This window comes from Lolium rigidum, chromosome 6 (assembly GCF_022539505.1).
Source record: "Lolium rigidum isolate FL_2022 chromosome 6, APGP_CSIRO_Lrig_0.1, whole genome shotgun sequence".
Lineage (NCBI taxonomy): Eukaryota > Viridiplantae > Streptophyta > Magnoliopsida > Poales > Poaceae > Lolium > Lolium rigidum.
This window is the reverse complement of record NC_061513.1, coordinates 91092939-91115727: the sequence shown is the minus strand read 5'-3', so window position 1 is coordinate 91115727 and position 22789 is coordinate 91092939. Positions and strand designations below refer to the sequence as shown.

General features: G+C 44.6%; 3 protein-coding genes and 1 long non-coding RNA gene across 5 annotated transcripts; all 4 read left to right on the top strand.

The window, feature by feature from the left end:
* Positions 1-1724: 1724 nt before the first annotated feature.
* LOC124660943 (ras-related protein RABG3a-like) lies at positions 1725-5181 on the top strand. Its single transcript, XM_047198793.1, has 7 exons — positions 1725-1861; positions 2030-2056; positions 2515-2614; positions 2706-2852; positions 3900-3980; positions 4049-4194; positions 4720-5181. Exons 1-7 carry the CDS (start codon positions 1806-1808, stop codon positions 4787-4789), a joined length of 627 nt encoding a protein of 208 aa, XP_047054749.1. The 5' UTR covers positions 1725-1805; the 3' UTR covers positions 4790-5181.
* An 844-nt stretch (positions 5182-6025) lies between these two features.
* LOC124660409 lies at positions 6026-13094 on the top strand. 2 transcript variants are annotated; one of them, XM_047198219.1, is made up of 3 exons: positions 6026-7394; positions 8182-8273; positions 12608-13094. In XM_047198219.1, the coding sequence occupies exons 1-2, from the start codon at positions 6125-6127 to the stop codon at positions 8223-8225; spliced, it is 1314 nt and encodes a 437-aa protein (XP_047054175.1). In that variant the 5' UTR covers positions 6026-6124; the 3' UTR covers positions 8226-8273; positions 12608-13094. The 2 variants fall into 2 exon arrangements, with proteins under 2 accessions (XP_047054175.1, XP_047054174.1); XM_047198218.1 differs by having other exon boundaries at positions 12603-13094.
* A 6774-nt stretch (positions 13095-19868) lies between these two features.
* On the top strand, positions 19869-22045 carry LOC124662949. Its single transcript, XM_047200724.1, has 4 exons — positions 19869-20370; positions 20435-20755; positions 20852-21187; positions 22014-22045. The coding sequence occupies exons 1-4, from the start codon at positions 19869-19871 to the stop codon at positions 22043-22045; spliced, it is 1191 nt and encodes a 396-aa protein (XP_047056680.1).
* On the top strand, positions 22046-22753 carry LOC124660410. The gene is made up of 2 exons (XR_006989874.1): positions 22046-22091; positions 22580-22753. It is a non-coding gene; the product is annotated as an uncharacterized LOC124660410 (long non-coding RNA).
* Positions 22754-22789: the final 36 nt, after the last annotated feature.

Here is a 22789-nt window from a genome sequence, read left to right as displayed (position 1 = left end):
GCCTACTTCGTCATGTGTGAAATGTTCCAAATCATAAAGCACACGAGCTAGTCTAGATACGGATAGCTGATCAAAACAGTCGCTTTGATGTTCATCCAAGTGACACATGTCAGTTTTGAACTTAATTAGTAGAGAAAACGTGTTAGTTTTGATCTAAGTGGCTCGTGTCACCTTTATTAAGTAAGCTGCAATGTTGCAACAAGTTGAAGAAACCAAACTAAAAAGTGATCAATAACGAACACGAACAAACCCTAAAGTTACGAGACCCAACTGATTGGATCTCGTCCTCGTGCCTCCTGCCGGCGCCGCCGCTGACCGCCTCATCTCCACTTCCTTTGGGCCATAGAGGCGCGGTGGATTTCGGCCCTCGTCGGTGGGAGGGCTCCGCTCCCTATTTTGAGAACTTCGTTCTTTGTTTTTAGGATTAAGATTTGTAGGGGCGGCAACGTCGAGAGGCTTGTGGGAGTGGTGTGGTCGTCGAGAATTTCGTCTGGGGATCTTCAGATCGTCAAGGAGGTTCATCGGCAGTTCTTCCTTCTTCTTCGTTTTACCCGTTCGGTGACGTCCTGTCCGCAACCAACAAGGCCGACTCAGGTAGGAGCGGCAGCGGCGGCGCGCTATCGACACGGTCTAGAGGTTGAATATGAAGGGCTTCTCAAGGATCTCGTTGTAATTTTTGTTTTTCTTGGGGTGCTTTGTTTTGTTCGTTGTTTCTTTTAATGCTAAAATCTTATTCGCAAAAAAAATCCCATTTTAGAGTTCTTCCGTTCTACTAGTAAATAATACTTGGGTAACCTTGAAAGATTTTAAATATGCGCCACCAACATTCCACCAGAAAAGGTGATAATCTTAAGAGTGTTGTACGCACATTGATCATGGACCCGAGCGCCAGAAGGAATAACATTAAACCGGCCCTTGATTGCCAGACCATTGAATGAGAGAAGAATACGATGACCATAGGACGAAATGAGAGAAATTGAGAACATCCCTAGCTCCCTGACATTGGCTTGGAAGGTCGCACAGTGACGACAATGAAACCACGAGACCATTATTCCACCGTTGCTACAGATTAAAAAAAGTAACATAAGAGACATAACCTATATGTCATGATCCCCCACCTTCCAGCAGCCGCAAAGATAAGAGGAACCGGCGTAGACAGAGAGTAAGAACAATGGCACTGATGGCTAGGGTTTACTTGGGGCACGAAGAGTATATGCAATGATACCGGCCTTCGAATGATAATGATGCCATGGTACCATCTCATGAAAGCAGTACAAATGATTCATGGAAATTCTAGAATAATGTTATGTAGCTCCATGAAGATATGATGAACAACACCGAGAAATTTGAACCAAAATCGAGTGTTGCATCGAGAGAAAACAAAAAAAAAAGGTGAATAATGTCTATTTTTCCCTCTTTCTTTTGGATATATGTTTTTTCAACATATTGTATTTCCTTGATTCTCACTATATATGTGGTTTGAATTTTTTTGCCTCTTTCAAAGGGCCTGCCTCGCGCGTACCCAAGCCGGCCCACCACACCGGCCTTCTCCCTCGCCTCGGCAGGCAGAGTGGCAGTCTGGCACGTTCTCTCCTCCCCAGCCAGACTACCACGGACATCCTCGCACGACCTCCCTTCCAAATTTTTTAGACCACGCCGCGGATCAAATCCACCACCGCTCTGCCTCTGCCTCTGCCTCTGCCACCACCGCCCGCCTCCCTCTCTGCTCCAATTTTATTTTCTCCCCTCGTGCGTCTCGCCGACAAGCCGCGGAGAAAGAGATCGATCGCGATCGTCCCGCATCCATGTCGACCTCGCGCAGGCGGACCCTCCTCAAGGTCATCGTCCTCGGCGACAGCGGGTCAGTCAGTCAGCGCATCATTCCCTTCTCCCTCTCCCTGCCCCGCCGGATCCGCTCGCCGCCGGATTCCAGTCATTTTTTTTCTGCGGGTTCTGTCCGATGGGAGGCTCGATTTGGATGTGGCTGTAACCGTGCACCGGTGTCTGATTCTGATTTGGTTCTGTGCAGGGTCGGGAAGACGTCGCTGATGAACCAGTATCCTAGCCCTCACCCTGATTGCTCCGCATTTAGCTTGCTACACCGATGTAGGGTTATGCTTGGTCGGTGGGATTGTCTCGTTTTGCCCCCCTCTCTAATCGATTGGCCCGCTGATGCTTGATAGGTGCCAAATTTGCCGGCCATTGCGCCTTTTATTCGTAAGGGTTTGACCCATTTAGCTGCAGGAGCGCATTTGGCAGCAACCCCAGTTTCTGATTAGGAGGAAATTCTGGGAAGCTTTTCTCGTTGTGGGCCTCTATTTTATGCGGGCCCCGCCCATTTCATTCGGTCTGCTGCGCAGTAGCCAGGACTTCTTTGGTGACCATTCTCTGCTACACGAGTATGCGAGCAAATGGTTCACTTGAAGAAGATGGGGCTGGCAGAAGGTGTATATGCTCCCCAGTTTAGACCCATGTTGCTACTTTGTGCCCTTTGATATCCTTGACTTTACCTAGATATGTTCACAACAAGTTCAGTCAGCAGTACAAAGCTACGATCGGGGCGGATTTCGTCACCAAGGAGGTCCTGATCGAGGACAGGCTCGTCACGTTGCAGGCGAGTGGAACGCTTGGTTGCAGCTCATTTATGGCCAAGACAACATAGACTAGTGTTGTAATCATCTGTTCTGTGCTCCCTTTGTTTCTAGATCTGGGACACCGCGGGGCAGGAGAGGTTCCAGAGTCTCGGTGTCGCGTTCTACCGAGGGGCAGATTGCTGCGTGCTCGTCTATGATGTCAATGTTAACAAGTCATTTGATACGCTCAACACATGGCATGATGAGTTCCTCAACCAAGTAAGACTGTTTTATCTTGTGTGTCATTTGACGCCTGATCATGGATGTACATATTTCAGTGTTGAGCAGTTCAGCATTTATTGTTCCTACATTGTTCTTGTTACAGCTTGATCTGATAGTGCCATTATAGTTGTAGGGAGTTTGAGCATGTCTACATATCTGTTTTTTTCTTTGTGTTATTGAAGCGCAGTAAAGACCTAAAAGTCAATAACAATTCATATTAGGGCAATTCTGTTTTTCAATAATGATATATTAAGGTATACCTTGTAACTTGCATGCTTCAGCAGTAACCGCAATTCATTTAGAGTTACTTAATAGGACTTAATAGCCTATTTCTTATACCATATCTCTATCCCGTGAAATTATCGAGCCGAAAGATGGATGCATATGCTGTGTGCCCCGGTCATCAGAATATTAGCAAAACAAACACTATGCATACTCGTGTTATGAAGGCGGCACATAGACTATCTACGTCTATAGACACCAGATCTGAGCGGTTACCCTTTGCAAGGCAGCAAATTATAGTATATCGATGTGTAACCTTTTTGCCCTGAAGATGCAAATTTTATGGCATTGATATAAATTCTGGCGATATGTGAGGAGCGGTCACGTCAAGTTGATTAATGCTTGATACACCATATAAACTCATTTAGTTTGCTTAGTGCCCGGGACTGCTGATAGTTCTGCATATGTAGCCAGCTCATTCAGATTGTTAAGGTCTTATGTTACTTCTCCAAGCACATGTATATATGTGTGTGTGTATAATGTTGGTACAGAAATATTCTATTTTCAATTGTTAGCTATGATGTTGGTTGTTACGAGTTCTCTTCCAAATATTTTTCTTTTATGTGAAGCCCTTTAACCGAATTCGGTATTTTATTTGGTGGACTATCAGGTAAAACGGCTTTGTGCTTTTCAATATTTCTGTCTGGGCATATGGTTAATTTAAAATTGTAACTTCATAGTAGTTTCATTTCTCTCTCTTGTACTAGCTTGTAGCATCTTGACAAATTTGATTGACCTGAGTATTTTCCATTCCACTTTTAGGCTAGCCCATCGGATCCCAAAACTTTCCCATTCATCCTACTTGGGAACAAGATTGACGTCGATGGTGGCAAAAGCAGAGTGGTCAGTTTGTCACATATATGACTTACAGCTCTGGTATATAGATATGCCACTGACTACATTTCACACAGGTTTCTGAGAAGAAAGCAAGGGAGTGGTGTTCTTCAAAAGGCAATATTCCTTATTTTGAGACTTCTGCAAAAGAAGACTTCAATGTCGATGAAGCATTTTTGTCTGTTGCAAAGCTTGCTCTAGAGCATGAGCGTGATCAGGACATGTAAGTTAACTTCCATTAGATCATTCTTTGTTAGTATGCTTTTGTTTGCCCTGGATTAAGCCTATCCTGTGCATACATGATGCCGTCTCTTTCTTGAATATCTTGCCATGTTGAACTGGAATTTAATACCCAAACATGTTTTATGCACTAGCTGCATTCTTCATCTATTGTCTACAGCAACATTTATTTGGAGAATCATGTAGATGTCATATGTAAGATAGTTAGTGACTATGGTTTTCGTATGGTCTTAAACATTTTAGCATGATCGTATAAGCGCCTGTTTGAAGTTCCCCATTGCTTCTAGCCTTAAAAAAAATGTTAAGACTCTTTTTGCATGGTAGCAATTAAATGAAAGTGTTTTGGTGATATTTTCCATGGCATTGTTGCTAATTGAATTTTCGTACAGAACTATGCTCTTATGATGAAACTTGTGGACTAAAGAACACGCCTCTTTGAAGATTTTATGATTAACTTCTGTTTACTGTATACTTTTGTTTGTTAACAACCTCTTTTTCTGCCATTCAGCTACTTCCAAACAGTTGCAGATCCTGTCGCTGAGACTGAACAGAGAGGGGATGTGCGTGCTAGTAGTTAGTCATCTTTGTCCCTTCCAGTTTTTTGCGTACTGTATGTGATATTCTTTTCAAGTGATGCTGGGCATTCCTTTTGATTTGATGATGTACACTAGGGTGCCTGTGCAGCCGCTCAATTCGCTTTTGTAGCCCCTGTAAGATAGTTAGTGACTATGGTTTTCGTACACTGAATGAATACTGATGAGGAGCCCTGTTTCTTCAGTCGGGCAATAAGAGTACGCACTGGTACTACTGATACAATTTGGGATTATGACCTCTCAGCGGTCAATCTCCTAAGCCTCGCCACATTCGGGCTGCTGTAACTTAACTTCTTGATGTCCTGTGTTAATTTTTTGTTGTTGTGACAAGCATATTGGTCCTCCCATGTCCTAAATGATTGAAGAATATTTCTAATTCTACGTGAAATGTAAATGTGCGGGTGCATTTTGCTAGTGGTCAGCATATTCCAGGGCGACTAGGTTGCACCGTTGATTGAACTTCCTATATGAAATGTTTTTTGAGAGTACACCTCGGAAACGTGTATTAATCATATAGAAGGGTGGCAAAGAAGAGTTGGTGCTGCCAACAAAGGGTGGTAGCTGTGATCCGAAATGTTAGGCTCTTTAGAACAAGGGGCAACAGACTATTTTTCTGTGTTCTCTTTTAAGGAAATATATATGCAAATTTTGTTCAATTTCATCTTCCACTACTAACTACTACTAGCAACTTAAGCGATTTTTCGAAAAAAAGCAGATCAAGCGTGTCTTTAATGGCTTGTTTTGACAAGTGATCACTCAAAAGTCAAAACATTCAGACTGCGTTTGGCAACAATTTCTTTTCAAAGTATTCTAGGTTTCTGAAAATACCATGGTATTGAATACTTTGAGGTGTTTGGTTTTAGAAAAACAACAGTTTTCTATACTTCGTTTTTCGGAAAACTGCCCAAAATTGCACTAATTTTGAAGTGTCGAAAAAAGAGATCTTGACCTCTTTTACAAAACTAAAGTATTTGTTGCTTAGATAGAAAATACGTATTATAATTTTACAATATTTTGGTAAAAAAAAAACTTAAATGCCAAACTGAGCCTCAACTTGTTCTCACCAAGTTGGCACTGCAAAACACAAATCGGAAGTCATGAGCTGACTTGGTTTACAAAGGCTAATCAACGTATTAAATCATACACAGAGGTGACAGCTAGAAGTAACCAACCCATCGCGCGTATACGCTCTGGTAGAGTGGTAGTCTGAACAAACTGAACTCGATAGCTCCAAGCCACGAAACCCTCGTCGACAGCAAGCGCAAATCCCACTCCACTCCCCCTGTGCCCTCAAGCCGTCTCCAGCCCCAAATCCAGCCGATGGAGGAGGGCGCCCGAATGGCCCCAAATCCACGCCGCCGCCGCCGTCGCCGTAGCCCGCCCCTGTATCCCCAGATCCAGGCGATAGAGGACGGCGGCCGAATGGCCCGCCGCAGCAGCCCGCGTCTTCATCCCCAAATCCACGCGAGCGAGGATGGCGCCGGATTGACCCGCACCTCGCCGGTGGAGTCTGCATCCCTGCCGGACGACGACGATATGCTGCGGGAGATCCTCCGCCGTCTTCCCCCGCAGCCGTCCTCCCTACCCCGCGCCTCCGCGGTCTGCAAGCGTTGGCGGGGACTCGTCACCGACCCCAAGTTCCACCGCCAGTTCCGCGCTCACCACGGGAAGCCCCCACTTCTCGGCCTATTCGAGTTGAGCAACGAGGGGATCGTGTTCAAACCCATACTGGACCCTCCTGACTGCATCCCTTCCCAGCGATTCCACCTTGGACGCTACAGCCAGCGCTGCCATTACATTTTGCTCGATTCCCGCCACGGTCTCGTCCTCGTCAAAAACTCGAACCAGAATCAGGTTGTTGTGTGCGACCCCATCACCGGCCACCACCGCTGCTTGGCTGTTCCGTCCGAGTTAAGGATGGGCAAGCTCGGAGGGGCGGTGCTCTGTGCTGCTGGTGACCATGGCCACGTCCACGTCGACTGCCACCCAAACCCCTTTAAGGTTGTCTTGGTGTCCACGGCTACAAGTGCTAATCAACCCCTCGCCTGTGTTTACTCTTCGGAGACTCTCATATGGAGCAATCTCATCTCAGCAGAGGCTCCACGTCAGTTTTTTAATGCCGGTGTTCCTCCGACACTTATCGGTAGCGCACTCTACTGGTTGTCCGTGAGTGATCTCATGCTTAAATTTGATTTGGATGAGCACATCCTAGCTGCGATTAGTGTGCCTCCCGTTACAGATGGTACCTACTATCGAAACCGTCGGATCATCCAGGCTGAGGATGGCGCTATTGGCTTCGCCATATTGTCTTATCCTAGCTTCCAAATGTGGCAGAGGAACGTCAATGGTCATGGTGTTGTCACATGGCTGCCTTCGAAGACCATTGACATACATACATTTCTAGGACTCCCTTCTCAGATTGGGCTAGTGTCAGCGCGGCTGCTGGGTTATGATGAGGATACTGATGAAATATTTGTATATGTGAGGCCCAATGTCTATGGGGTTCAACTTAAGTTGATGCAGTCCAGGAAACTTAATGAAACCACTACTGTCAGTCCCTACTATCTTTTCAAGAGTTTCTATACACCAGGTGATTGCTCATCTTTAGCCCTTATATTGTAGGCTTAACCTAGTGTGGTTATGTTTTGTACATGATTGCTCGGATACCTTCATTGTGCTTCTCAAGTCACTAACAACTTAAGCTTAATCAACAATTGTCGATTTGCTAGACAATCAAACGTATAACTGTACTCTTATATGTTATTATTAGCTGTATTATTCATGGTAGATCTAAGTCAAATGCCAAATGAGTAAAGATATAAAATCAAATGTCAATTAATAACTTGGTTGGTATGTTTGGAATCTCATTGCTAGTTGTATTATTTTATCCATTACTTGTATCGGCTCTAGCTTTCTACTTTCACTGAATCCATACCCTCTGAAATAATTGTTTTCCCTGTCACTTGATGAAGAACCTGAAAAATTAATGGTTTTTCTTCTCTTAAATTAAGCTCCGTGTATTTTAAATCGAATTCCCAAGGTCTTTTATTGCTGGAGTTTATTAGCTTCGCCATGTTGTAATTCTTTCAGAGTCTTGTTTTTTTTCTTATCAGCTAAATTCGTCATTATGAGGTAGCTAACTATAATACTTTCAGCAATATGACTTGCATTTTATAACAGATGTAGTTTTGTTTTCAATTGCTATTTTCAAAAGTGAAATATAAATCATCTATAAAGTATGATTTAAAAAGTGAGTTGTTTGGCTCAAGTTTTATTTGGCGGCGCATCTATGTAACTGACTAAATGCTTCTTCTTGTATCCATTTGTCTTTTCCTCAAAACTGTGAATTGTCTGACTTGTTATGCTTCTTGGCACAGCGATTTATGAAGGTGATGAAGCTGACATGTTGCACCATCCATAGGATGACTATCTCTGGTTTGATGTGCTAATGTGCTGAAATGGTTCTGAGGTAAAGAAGATCTTCTAAATATAGCTTGTGAGATTTGTCACGTTTTTTTTAAAAAAAATATCTGGCCGACAATATGGGTAGCATGCACCCTCAAACTACTTTCATTTGGCAATAGGGATTCATGTATATGAATGACCGAGGCAAACAATTAAAATGAAGGTGATATCAAGTAAAAAGTAAAAACTAAGAAGATACCCTTTAGATTGTAAATGATTTCATATTATCCAAGTGTTGCAACAATTTGTGTTGGAATGTCCTCAAGCCTAGGCCATGCCCAGAGTTCTCTGTTAGTTTAGCTGTTTCATAATCGTTAAGTTGAAACCAATATATCAGTGCCATATTTGTTACTACAGAAATCAGTCACATCATTCAACTTGCACAACAAATTTGTGTGAAATGACTTGCAAGTTTATTCTGTTGTCATCGTGTTCCTATGAGCTACAGCTAGTCATATGATATCTGCTACAGAGCTCCTTTTCATGTTGCTGAGCTGATGATGTGTGGTAGGCAGTGTTAACATGTTATCTGCATTCTTTTTTTTTTACCCTGGACTAAGCCTATCCTGTGAATACGTGATGATGTCTCTTTCTTGAATAATTTTTCATGCTTTTGGTATCTGCATTCTTCATCTATTTGTTGTGGGCAGCTTTTATTTGGAAAATTGTATAGATGACATGCCACGTGTAAGGCTTCTGATGGTCTTAGACTTTGTAGTATACTAGATGATACCCCGCGCATTGCTGCGGAAATTATAGAAATAATTTTGTCGATAATACAATTATAACATGTTGAAATTCACCTCAGGGTACAATATGTATCGTAGTTGGGTGTACAAAAGTTGTTCATGAGGTGAGCCTAACACAACTCTCAAAATCTTCTTACCATGACAGAAAAAAGTGTAATTCCAACTTGGCCGCCAAGTGCAATGTCCATTCCAAGTTCAAAGTTAATTTACTGCATGCACAATATGCTATAATAAGCGGAGCATCTAGTGAACAACAATAATCTAAAATAATCTTAATTAGAAATTAGCCAAAAAGAAATAAGAAAGAATTTTCCATATTTAGCAGAAAATATACAAATGAGACAAAGATTACAAAAACTTAATAAAGTAATACTAATAATGAGACCAATATGTTCCTTTTCTGATACATGGCAGAAGAGTGAAACAACAGCCTGAATTCTGCCAAGAAATAACCAATGTTCATGTACCAGCTTTAGGGCCCTGTTTGGGCTGGAGCTTCAGCTTCTACTGCATTTGGGTCTTTAAAAGCACAAGCCCAAACAAACACCTAACTTTTGGAGATGGGCTTTTATAAGCGCTTAACGTATTTGCACTACAAGCTGTGAAGCACGTCCCGGGTTACTTCCTGCAGCTTCCCGCAGCTTGTCCCTTAAATCCGAATCGTTATACCATATTTGCCCCTGAAGTTGGGAGTTATCTACGGCCAAATGCCACCGCATAGAGAAAATGAATCAACCCCAAATCCCAATCCTGCCGCTGTCCGGCCCTCCCAGCCCCGCCGCTGGATGAACCTCCCAGAGCTCCTCCCGCCAACCCTCCCGCCGCCGGCCGACCCTTCCGCCGGCCCTCCCGGAGCTCCTCCCGCCGCCGGCCCTCTCGGAGCTCGTCCCGTCGCCGGCCCTCTCGGAGCTCGTCCCGCCGCCGGCCCTCCCTGGGCTCCTCCCCGCCGCCGGCCCTCCCGAAACTCCTCCCCGTCGACCTTGCTGCTGGTGGCGAACGCCGTTCACCACGACCTCCTCCCTGTCCATCGCCACCCCATCTCCCCCGGCCACAACCACCTCCCCGACGGCCGGCCACAACCATCTCCTCTGTACTTGCTCCGGCCAACTGGAACATTAAATAATCGGTGTATGAAATCAGATCTGTGATATATGTGTGATTTTTATTTTCAGTTATGCATGTATTTTCAGATCTGTGATATTTGTATGATTTTTATTTTCAGTTGTCCAGAATCAGATTTCATAATTAATATTTTTGAGATACTATTTAATAGTTAATAATACAGCAGTAGATAATAAACAAAAATGTTTTGTCGTGTCAAACCTCTTTAGCAGATATATGGTAAATTAGACATAATATACCAAATCAATAGTTAAATATCATCTTCGGTATGCAGGGTATTTCAGACAATCACAACCAGCTAGATATATCCACCAGCCATCCTAAAAGCTGGTTGCCAAACAACATTTTTACATTTCACCAGCTGTCCAGCTCCAGCTGCTTCTCAGACTCTACCAGCTCCAGCTGCTTCTCATTCAGCTGCAGCCCAAACAAACAGGCACTTAGAGCCAGGTTTAGAGCCAGCATATGATCATCTTCACATGTCCAGAAGGTACATTTGAGCTCCGTAAGATTTGGTGGATCTTCAGAAGGAAATTTCAAAAGCATGCTCCTGAAAAGATCAGGATCTTTTATTGTTTGAAACTCTACTGTAATAGTAGTGTACAATTATTTTAGTCTTGACAGATACAATAATTAGGTTGGTAAAATAAATAAAAACATTAATTTGAATAGGAGTGGGTGTGACATACCAGGAAAAAACTAAGTTGCACCTCGATACATGTTTGTGTTAGAAATAATTTTAGTAGCATCAAAAGGAACAGACATATCGCGCTACCAATATTTACACAACGATTCATTCACAACCATTCTCTTAAACGGAGAATACTCCCCATGTTTGTTGCATTGGTTTGTCTGACATTCACCCTCTAACTTTCCTACCCATGCAGCATTGTGCCCTTTCTTTCTTAGCACAACGAAGTATCTATGAGATACTGGAAGAGAAAAATGCCACACTTAACTACAGAATATGAACTTTCTTCATAGGAAGATTGTGAACTTTCTTCACAGGAATCTTAATATGGAAAGCTAAAAAAGGGAAGAAAATGAAAGCCAACTTCAGAAAATGTTAGTAGACAGAAGGTGGTTTTTTGCTGAAGAAAAAAACATTCCTGCCTTACACTGGATCGTTAAATAACTTCACATTAGTAGACAGAAACTTCAGCTGAAAGGCCCTCGTATAGAAAGCGAAACTTTCTGGTTACTGAGTTCTTATGCTATCGAACCAGAAAACGAAACCCAAATAAGTCAAACGCACTGCAGAGCATGTAACCACCGAAGAAGCAAGTCTGACGACAGTCCCTAGAACGGGCCAAAACGTAAACCATGTGGTAGTAATCAAGATCAGAAAGTATGTCGATTGTAGTTGTGGACTCCTCCAAACCTCAATACGTAAAGTAGAGAGCTCATCGACTCCGGCGTTGGTATTGGATTCGTTAGTCGATCATACCTTGACTCCTCGAAGCCTAAACAATTACCTGGAATACTGCATGCGGCTACTGGGTGATCTTCGCCATGACGCCACGGTGGATAGCAAGCAGATCAGAGAACCGAAGAGAGGTAGATCCGTGGATGGTGGAGGCCTGAGAGAATGACGGGGCTGTGGATGCGTGGTGCTCTGGTGGGCATATATTGGAAAATAATTAAGAGGCGACGGCCACTCGGCTGCCCTAATGGTGCTCTACCGTTTCGTTTCTGTGGAACTCTATCGAGGAAAGGAAGCTCTCTGGCCCGCTAATCCCGATCGTTTCGTTTCCATGGAATTGTAGAGGAAAAAAAAGCATGCACGCATGGATGCTCAAGTGGGGACAGATTAATTGTAACCAATAGGAAGAATTGGGGTGACGTGGCATAGCTGCATGCTCAAAGAAATTGTAATCCCGATCGTTTCGTTTCCATGGAATTGTAGAGGAAAAAAAAGCATGCACGCATGGATGCTCAAGTTGGGACAGATTAATTGTAACCAATAGGAAGAATTGGGGTGACGTGGCATAGCTGCATGCTCAAAGAAATAGGTTAGTGGGGATGGATTACTTAGTTATATAGGATTTTTTTGAAACGGTAGACTTTGTAGTATGATTTTATAAGCTTCCGTTTGTAGCTGCACATTGCGTCTAGCTGTTTTCTTAACCTTAAGACTCTCTGAATGGTAGTACTTAGATGAAATCTTATTTTTGTGATATCTTTTATGTTATTGATGTTGCTTGAATTTTCGTACGGAACAATTCTCCTATGATGACACATCTGGACTACAAGTTTTCACATCTTTGAATATTTTACCATTATCTTTTGTTTATTTTGTACCATTACCTTGGTTCAATGTAGATCTGCACTTCTTTGAAGATTTTATCACTAGCTTTTATTTATTTGTACCATTACCTTGGTACAACATAGATAGAACAGATACTACATTGCAGCAATTAATGTTATATTTTTATTTGTTAACAACCTTTTTTCCCTTCCAGAACAGATCATGTTGCTGAGACTGAACAGAGACGTGGATGTGCGTCTACTAGTTAGCTATCTTTGTCCCCTCCAGTTTTCGCCTACTGTATGTGATATTCTCTTCAAGTGATGCTGGGCATTCCTTTTGATTTGATGATGTACACTAGTGTGCCCGTGCTGCCAATCAATTCGCTTTAGTAGCCCCAGTAAGATAGATAGTGACTATTGTTTGGTACACTGAATGAATTCTGATGATGAGCCTTGTTTCTTCAGTCGGGCAATAAGAGTACGCAGTGGTACTAGTGATACAATCTGGGATTATGACCTCAATCGCCTAAGTCTCGGCATATTCGGGCAGCTGTAACTTGACTTATTGATGTCCTGTGTTAATTTTGTTGTTGTGACAAGCATATTGGTCCTCCATGTCCTAAATGATTCATGAACATTGTTAATCCGTTTCTAATCTACGTGAAATGTAATGTGCGGGTGTATTTGGCTAGTGGGTCAGCATATTTTTTGGACCAACCAACCGCAGACCGAAAATCCAGTAAGTTCAGTCACTTTCTCTTTCACATACACAGGGCGGCTAGGTTGCACCGTTGATTGAACACCTCAAAGATTACCTCTGATCCGAAATGTTCTTCCAGAATACAGCTTGGAAACCTGTATCAACCGTATAGAAGGATGTTAAAGAAGGTAAAGTTAATGCTGCCAACAATAAAATATTAGCCTTTTTAGAACAAGAGGCAACATTGTTATTCTGACTATTTCTGTGCTCTCTTTTAGAGTAACATATAGAAATGTTAGCCTCTTTAGAACAGGGGCAGCACTGTTTATTTTGACTGTTTCTGTGTTCTCTTTCAAGGTAATATAAATGCAAATTTTGTTCGATTTCAGCTCTGACTACTAGCTAAGAACACAGTTGGGTCTCCAAACAACGCCCGTCAAAAGACTGGATGGGAGATGCCGCTTGGTGGTGCTGTCTTGGGGGGACGTTTGTTTCCGGCGCGTCCCCTAAATGCAGCCCCAAAACACTAAAATATGATGGAATTAAAGTTTTCAATTAAATTGTGGTTATATATTACAAGTTGAATGAAAACTAGGAGTAGCCTGTATCCTACTCACTATCCTTCGGTGTGCTCGATGGTCCCGCTCTGGTTCCCTCCTTCGGTTCTCTTGCGCCCGACGCTCTTTCCGCATTGCCGACGCAAGAGACCGGTGTTCACGCTCCTCCTCATGGAGTCGTCGCCGCTTATCTTCCATGAGGCAGCACGCCCCCTCAATGGGTGCCTGTTCGATGGAGATGCCAACGATGTGATGCCACTGCTCCTCGAAGGCCTTGTTGCAGGCGTGGGTGTCGTCCTGCCCCTTCTTCAGAGTCTCGTAAGACTCAAGAATGACCCTCTGCTTCGCCGCCTTCTCCTCCGGGTCTAGTGCGTCGCTCCATCTCTCCAGGCCGTTGTCGTCCGCCTTTGCCTCCTCCGTTGCCGCCGCCACTTTCGCGTCTACCGTCGCTTTCATCGTTCCCTCGGTGGGCGCCCCTCCCTCCGTGTCAATCAAGAATTGCGCGTCCATCTGCCCGTACTCTTACGTGTCATTTCCATCATCAGCTTCATACTCTTCGAACCCAGGCTCGTCGAACTCGAGCTCGAGGGGCGGCATAAGTTCTTCGGCTAGGGGAGGTGACGGTGGAGGTGGAGATGGCGGTCTGCCGCGACCGTTGATGCCGAGCATAGCATAGGTTCTGGCATGGAGGCGCGACATTTTGTGGAGGCTGGCGCGGAAGAACTACGGCAGGTTGTGATGCCGCTAGAGAGGAACATTGAGTTTTTATAGGCGGAGGCGGCACAGCAAGAGCCGGGAAAAGGGCGGAAAACAGTAGGGAAAAGGGCGGGAACATGCGGGTTGCGCTTCGGTTCTGTACCGATGACACAATGTTGCGTCCGGCGCCCCCCAATGACCCATATGTAGTGGAGTCAGGCTCGGGGCGCCGGACATTTTATTCAGCCGCACCGTTTCAGTTTTTGAAGAGCGCGGCTAACGTCAGTCAAATATTCAGCATGGCTCAAATCGTTTTGGGGAACAATTTGGTGGATGCCACTGGAGATACTCTAACCTATAGGAGATCAAGCGTGTCTTTATGGCTTTAGTTTGTTTTGACAAATGATATCTTAAAAGTCAAAACATTCAACTTGCTCTCCAAGTTGGCACTACAAACATAAATCGAAAGTCATGAGCTGACTTGGGTTACAAAGGCTAATCCACGCGTATTAAATAAAACACAGGTGACAGTAAGAGCATCTCCAGTCTTATCTATAATATCTATAAAAGTGATCCTCACTATATTTATTTAATGTTTGCAAGCTACACATGCAAAGTATCCACGCCAGCTAATTAGCCTTAACCATTAGATTGAGTCTTGGGCACCCACCAGCCATCGATTCTTATACTACTAGCTAGGAACCAAACATGCACAGGGCCGGCCAACCAACCATAGAGGCATAGACGTTTCTTCTCCTTCCCCATGAATTGGAAGAGCATTCTACTTCCTTCATGTATCCCACGATCGTGCGGCTACATATGGTAAATACTATATAACGGAGTCCGATGGCAGCTCTTTCGTCGGACCTCTCCGGAGACGTCGATTTAGCTCCCGATCGTGCGGCTCCCCTTCTTTTTTTACTCCTAACCTTCCGAAAAATAATGACGTTTTTGGAGAGTAAATTAGCGGCAGTTATTGCTTCCCTTACCACGCCCAGGCCCAGTTCAGCGCTAACTCCGCCCAGTCGGCCGTCGTCCTCGCCCAGGCCCCCATCCCGCTGCTCCCCATCCCGTCGTCCTCGCCCTGTTCCTCGTCGTCCTCGCCCTGCTCCCCATCCCGCTGCTCCCCATCTCGGGTATCCATGGACGCCGCCGTCCGGCGCCCTAGGTCGGCAGCGAAGGCTTAGCCGGGTTGACCAGGCCACAGTCTGGCTGAAGCATCGAGGCCGGAGGCTGCTTCCACGGTAAACGTGCTTCCCCGCCGTTCTTTGATGACGCAGGTGTAGACGGCGCCGTTCACCAGCGAGGGCTGGGCACTCCAGGCAGGTTGCTGCAGCCTAAGTCCCAGCTTGCACGGACCATTCTATGCAGTAATGGCAACATGTGTGGTAGCGCCTCTATTCCTCCATTGGCATAGCTTTTATCCATCTAATTTCTTGTCACTTTTATAGTTTAGATTTGTAAATTCCAAACCATTGATACTTGAAGCACGTTTTTGCGACCATTAGATTACCATTTATTCTAATATCATATATTTTTCTACCTCGTTTTAGTGTGTGTAAGCTCACAAAACCCCCCTTTAATTTGTTGAGTGGTTTGTACATCACACATGATGTGCCCATTTTCTGATAGTAAAGAACTGCTTAATTTCCGATTTCAAGTTTTCTATGCTTCCACTAAAGAATTGTTCTGTCGAGATAGCCCTCATTTCATGCTTCCTTGTTATATCCACTAAAGAATTGTTATGTTGTGATAGCGCTAAAACGATTCCATTTTTGGAAACAAAATCCATGTTTTCCTTTATACATGCATTTCTGAAATCAATTTCACCAATTGATTCATATAACCTATGTGGTCATATCTTGCATGTGCTAGATTTTAGTATTTTCTATAGTGACTACTAATGTTCATGGTGGGGCTTATGTGATTCTGGTTTTGCTGCTTAAATGATAGATTAGGCTTCCATGTGAAATCAATTTTACTAGCAGATTCGCTTATAATTTTTCTGCTTCCATGTGTTGCTTGTTTCGCTGTGTGAGATTTATATTCATGCTTCGAGTTGGGAAAATATACAGATAATTTGGTGGCAACCATTCTATATTATTTTTTTCAAAGATGTATGCTTCTACAGAGAGCACATGAGATAACCCTGTTTAGTCCTTTCCAATGAGCAATTCTACGTTTTCCACTCCAATGTATTCATGTGCTTCTAATGTACACATGTTCCGTCACAAGGAAATGAATTTGCCAATTCAAATAAGTATGCTTTCACTTCTTGTCGAGTAAGCTTTCTTGATTTTTAGCTTATGCTTCCAATATACTCAAATCACAGATTCAGTACCCAAAATTTGACCGGAAGCATGCCAATTTGGAAAAACTAAATTTTCTCTAGTGCTAGTGCAAGTTATATATGCTCTGATGGCATCAAATCTTTGCTTTACTCCAGCCAAGTTTTCCTACTTGATATTTTCTTCAACTAGTGCCATTGTGTGATGCTCTTATAGTACAATAATTTTGCTTCAACGGCTACGAGTATGTGCTTCCACCATGTGTGTTGGCTTGACTCACAGTTTTTTACTGGCGCTTCAACATTCCTTACGTGTGCTTCGTGTTATTAACTGATGCTTCTATTATATACACATAATTTTGCCTAACCTGATTCTAATTGTATAGTTAGTGATGTTGCTATACTGCCGACACGCCGCTGCTGGGACACAAATGACTTATTGAGGAGCTTGGAGCGCATGGGAGATCGTCCATGATTAACCCATACAACGGTCAATAATGCTGGTTAAGGAGAAGTGAAAAACTTGTTGTAATAGTGTTTCATTTTGTCAACACAAGAGTTGTAATTTTTTGTTTAAATCAAACTAATTTGTTCATTGCTTCGTGCTTCATGGTGTGCTTCCACAGATTTCTCTTGTGAAGCAAATATTTTCATGAGACTAAAATTTGCTTGGTGGCATCAAAAGTCGTATTGGTAGATCAAAATATTACCATGTATAAATAAATATTTGTATTTGTCACAGAAAGAATGTCCCATGATGCGAACAATATGTCTCTAGCGCCACAAAAAAGATGCTTCCATTTGTCTAGATGTGTGCTTTCTTGGTCCAAAAACATGTCGCCATGACGCCATTGCACACGAATGGAGAATAAAAAAAAATGATGCTTCCATCTATCAAGGTGAAAGCTTCTATCATCAAGAAAAATGCATCCAAATTCCTTTTGTTCAAAACGAATTACTAGAAGCACGCTCCCATTGCTGTTTAAGAAAAAATATTTTTACTGTGAAATATCAAATAATAATTGAAACAAAAATTGTTCTGTAAGAAACCAAATAAGGAAACAGATTGAGCTGGTTGGAAACACAGTTAATCAGAATTAGTCGCCTAAAAATCTGGAAATATTTTTGGAAGTATTTAGTAGGAAACAAATTTTAATTCACAATTAGCTGATATCCCGTGATCTGTTCCATAGAACATGCAATCTGGCCCACGTTCTGTGGAAGCATGCAATCTGGCACTCGATTAACGGAGGCAATCACGCGCGGCACTGGTTCATAATCTGGACAGCTTCAACATCGTATGGCCGTCATCTATTTGATCGTGTGGCCACAGCCTGGTCCGATGGGAAGCGATCCATCGGGTTCCGATGCCTAGCGCTGCCCATCTCATATTACTCCGGCCTTCTATTTCCTGTAATGGATCCAACTCTTTGGCAATTATTTCTCTTTTATCGGACGCCCCACACTCTTTTTAATCCTCTCTTTCACAACCTGGGAGTCGGACTCTAAGCCTGCTCTTGTGTCTTCTCTCCACATCGTCAAATTTGTTGGAATTGCTTCCATGAGTAGAAGGACAAACGATCGATGGAAAGAGCGGCGTATGCATTGGATCTGGCCACTGTTTGGTAGGGGAAGAGATCCAGCTGGCAAAAGTGCAGCGCCAACTCGAACATGAAGGACACGGTGTTATGCACATGCAGGAGCAGCTACCACCAGTCCAACGATCTCCCCCATGAACTCTTGGAGCGGTAGAACTTCCAGATAAAGACTTTTCTTTTTTGTTTCTCTACCTTCCCACCAGGGCTGACACCGGAAAATAATCAGAACAGGCTAAGGCCATGTCCAATGGCAGGCGCCTAAGTAGACGCTTAGGTGGGGAAATAACAGGGATTAATCCTGGCGTCCATCAAGACAGTCCAAATCTCCAACGCAGGCCTACTAGTTTGAGGTGCTTATTTCTCCAACTGAACCATCCTGATTTTTATACGGGAGGCAAAATCCTATCTAAGCGGCCGGTGTATCGTTTTGCGTCCAGGCAAGAAATTAAGCGCCCACAGCCTGGGATCGTACGATGTAACTGAGTTCGGGCCCGTAAAACTTTCTCGGGGCCCGAGAAGGTGAGCGCACGGCCCCAATTTATACCGGTTGCGGAGTGGAGTAGGGCTCGAAAACCCTACTCACCGATGCCGCATTAGCTTCCTCCGCCGTCTGCGTGCTTCCACTTCCAGCGAGAAATCCCGTCGTTGCCGCCGCCGCATCGTCTCTTCCGCGACCTCCACCACGACCGTATGGCCGGCATCGGCAGCGGCGGGAGACGAGACGAGCGGATTGGCGGCAGCAACTCGCCGGCGCCCCCACCCCCGCCCCCGTCTTCCGCTCGAAGGCCGAACAACAGAAATGGAATCGCTCGGAGGGCGCGCGGAAGCAAAGCGCGCGCCGGTGGACAAACTGGGGGCTGACGCCACCGGGGAAGCTCGCCCGCTACGCCAATAGCGGCGATGGCTCTTCCTCCGGCGCGTCGGGCCATGCCCTTGCGTCACCCGTTGATGACAACAATGAGGAGGAGGAGGAGGAGGAGGAGGAGGAGGAGGAGGAGGAGGAGGAGGAGGAGGCGGGCGCCGGCGCACACCGTCTTCAACTCGGCGGACTACATCCTCAACGACGAGGAGGAGGCAACGGTGATCCAACAGGCCGCCGTCATTTCGGAGGCCGAGGCGCGCACGCTTCCGCCGCGAGGAGGCATAGAAGGAGGCCGCCGTCCGCCGCTTGAAGCAGGAGGTCATCGACTTCGACTCGAGTAGGTCGCCGACGGCGACGTCCTCCGCCACGCATAGAGGCCCCGGTAGGGCCGAAAATTAGGTCGTGCCGCGGAGGCAATCTATATGTAAATGCATTCTACGATCGCAACTATGCAACTATGCAGTTGGATTTCAGTTTGTTTGTGATGATCAACTATACCGCCATTTTTAACTTTCGTTTTTTCGTTTTCGAACACGGGTGCTGTTCTGCGTCACGTTCGAATTCGCTCGAAAATTAATTTTCGAAAGACTAAACTTCCGTTTTTCAGATGATGGGCACTTACTGAACTCCATATAGCCTGACGAAACTGAAAATCCACATTCGCTACAGCCCCAAATGCGCCGAAATGCACATGCACCCCTTGTGTCTTCTAGTCTAGCCCCAAGCCACCAAACCCTTGTCGACAGCAAGCGCAAATCTCCAGCCCCAAATCCAGCCGATGGAGGAGGGCGCCGGAATGCCCCGCCGCCGTAGCCCGCCCCTGCATCCCCAGATCCAAGCGAGAGACGAGGGAGCTGGAGTGGACCGCCGCCGCAACCCCCGCCTCCATCCTCAAATCCAGGCGAGTGAGGAGGGCGGCGGAATAGCCCACCGCAGCAGCCCGCGTCTTCATCCCCAAATCCACGCGAGCGAGGATGGCGCCCGATCGACCCGCACCTCGCCGGTGGAGTCTGCATCCCTGCCGGACGACGACGATATGCTGCGGGAGATCCTCCGCCGTCTTCCCCCGCAGCCGTCCTCCCTACCCCGCGCCTCCGCGGTCTGCAAGCGTTGGCGGGGACTCGTCACCGACCCCAAGTTCCACCGCCAGTTCCGCGATCACCACGGGAAGCCCCCACTTCTCGGCCTATTCGAGTCGAGCAACAAGGGGATCGTGTTCAAACCCACCCTGGACGCTCCTGACTGCATCCCTTCCCAGCGATTCCACCTTGGACGCTACAGCCAGTGCTGGCATTACAATTTGCTTGATTGTCGCCACGGTCTCGTCCTTGTCAAAAACTGCAGGCAGGATGAGGTTGTTGTGTGCAACCCCATTACCGGCCACCAGCGCTGCTTGGCTGGGCCACCAGCGCTGCTTGGCTGTTCCGTCGGAGTTAAGGATGGGCCACCTCGGAGGGGCGGTGCTCTGCGCTGTGGGTGACCATGGCCACGTCCACGGCGGCTGCCACCGGAACCCCTTCAAGGTGGTGTTGGTGTCCACGGCTAGAAGTGATAATCAACCCCTCGCTTGTGTTTTCTCTTCGGAGACTGCCATATGGGGCAATGCCATCTCAGCAGAGGCTCCACGTCAGTTTATTGATACCGGTGTTCCTCCGACACTTATCGGTAGCGCACTCTACTGGTTGTCCGTGAGTGATCTCATGCTTAAATTTGATTTGGATGAGCACATCCTAGCTGCAATTAGTGTGCCTCCCGTTACAGATGATTTTCGAAACCGCCGGATCATCCAGGCTGAGGATGGCGCTATTGGCTTTGCCATATTGTCTTATCCTAGCTTCCAAATGTGGCAGAGGAATGTCAATGGTCATGGTGTTGCCACATGGCTGCCTTCGAAGACCATTGACATGCATGCAGTTCTAGGACTCCCTTCTCTAGTGTCGGGATGGCTGCTGGGGTATGATGAGGATACTGATGAATTTTTTGTATATGTGGGGACCAATGTCTATGGGGTTCAACTTAAGTTGATGCAGTCCAGGAAACTTCATGAATCCAGTTGTCTCAGTCCCCGCTATCCTTTCAAGAGTTTCTATACACCAGGTGATTGCTCATCTTTAGTCCTTATATTGTAGGCTTAACCTAGTATTGTTATGTTTTGTACATGATTGCTCGGATATCTTCATTGTGCTTCTCAAGTCACTAACAACATAAGCTTAAACAGCAATTATCGATTTGCTAGACAATCAAACTTATAACTGTATTCTTATATGTTATTATTAGTTGTATTATTCATGGTAGATCTAAATCAAATGCCAAATGAGTAAAGATATAAAATCAAATGTCAATTAATAACTTGGTTGGTATATTTGGAATCTCATTGCTAGTTGTATTATTTTATCTATTACTTGTATCGGCTCTAGTCTTGCTACTTTCACTGAATCCATACCCTCTGAAATAATAAAATTTTCCTTGTCGCTTGATGAAGACCCTGAAAATTTAATGGTTTTTATTCTCTTGAATTAAGGTCCATGTATTTTAAATCGAATGTCCAAGGTCTTCTATTGCTGGAGTTTATTAGCTTCGCCATGTTTTAATTTTGTCTGCCTGACATGAAGGGGGATAGTTTATACTAGAGTCCTTTTTTATTCTTATTAGCTAAATTCGTCATAATGAGGTAGCTAACTATAATACTTTCAGGAATATGGCTTGCACTTTACAATAGATGTAGTTTTGTTTTCTATTGCTAGTATCAAAAGCGAAATATAGATTGTCTATATGAGTTAAAAAGTGAGTTGTTTGGCTCAAGTTTTATTTGTCAGCTCATCTATGTGACTGACTGAATGTTACTTCTCGTATCCATTTGTCTTTTCCTCAAAACTGTGAATTGTCTAACTTGTTATGCTTCTTTGCACAGCGATTCACGAAGGTGACGAAGCTGACATGTTGCACGATCCATAGGACTATGTCTGGTTTGGTGTGCTAATGTGCTGAAATGGTTCTGAAGGTAAAGAACATCTTCTAAATATAGCTTGTGAGATTTGTGATGTATTATTCTTTTTTTTGGAAAATATCTGGCCGCCAACATGGGTTGCACCCTCAAACTACTTCCATTCGGCAATAGGGATTCACGCATATCAATGCCGATGCAAACTATTAAAATGAAGGTGATACCAAGTAAAAACTAAGAAGATACTCTTTGGATTGTAAATGATTCCATATTATCCAGGTGTTGGTGTTGGAATGTCCTCACGCCTAGGCCATGCCCAGAGTTCTGTGTTGGTTTAGCTGTTTCATAATTGTTAAGTTGAAAGCAATATATAAGTGTCCTGTTTGTTACTACTGACGTCAGTCACATCATTCAACTTGCACAGCAAATTTGTATGAAATGACTGACAGGTTTATTCGGTTGTCATAGTGTTCCTATGAGCTACAGCCTGCTGCTACATAGCTCCTTTCCATGTTGTTAAGCTGATGATGAGTTTGTTTCTCCAGGTGAAGGGATGGCTGCTGCGGTTCTCGACGAGTGCGGTCGGCAGTGTTAACATGTTATCTGCATTCTTTTTTTTTTAACCCTAGACTAAGCCTATCATGTGAATACGTGACGATGTCTTTCTTGAATATTTGTCCCTTCCAGTTTTTTGCCTACTGTGTGTGATATTTTTTCAAGTGATGCTGGGCATTCCTTTTGGTTTGATGATGTAC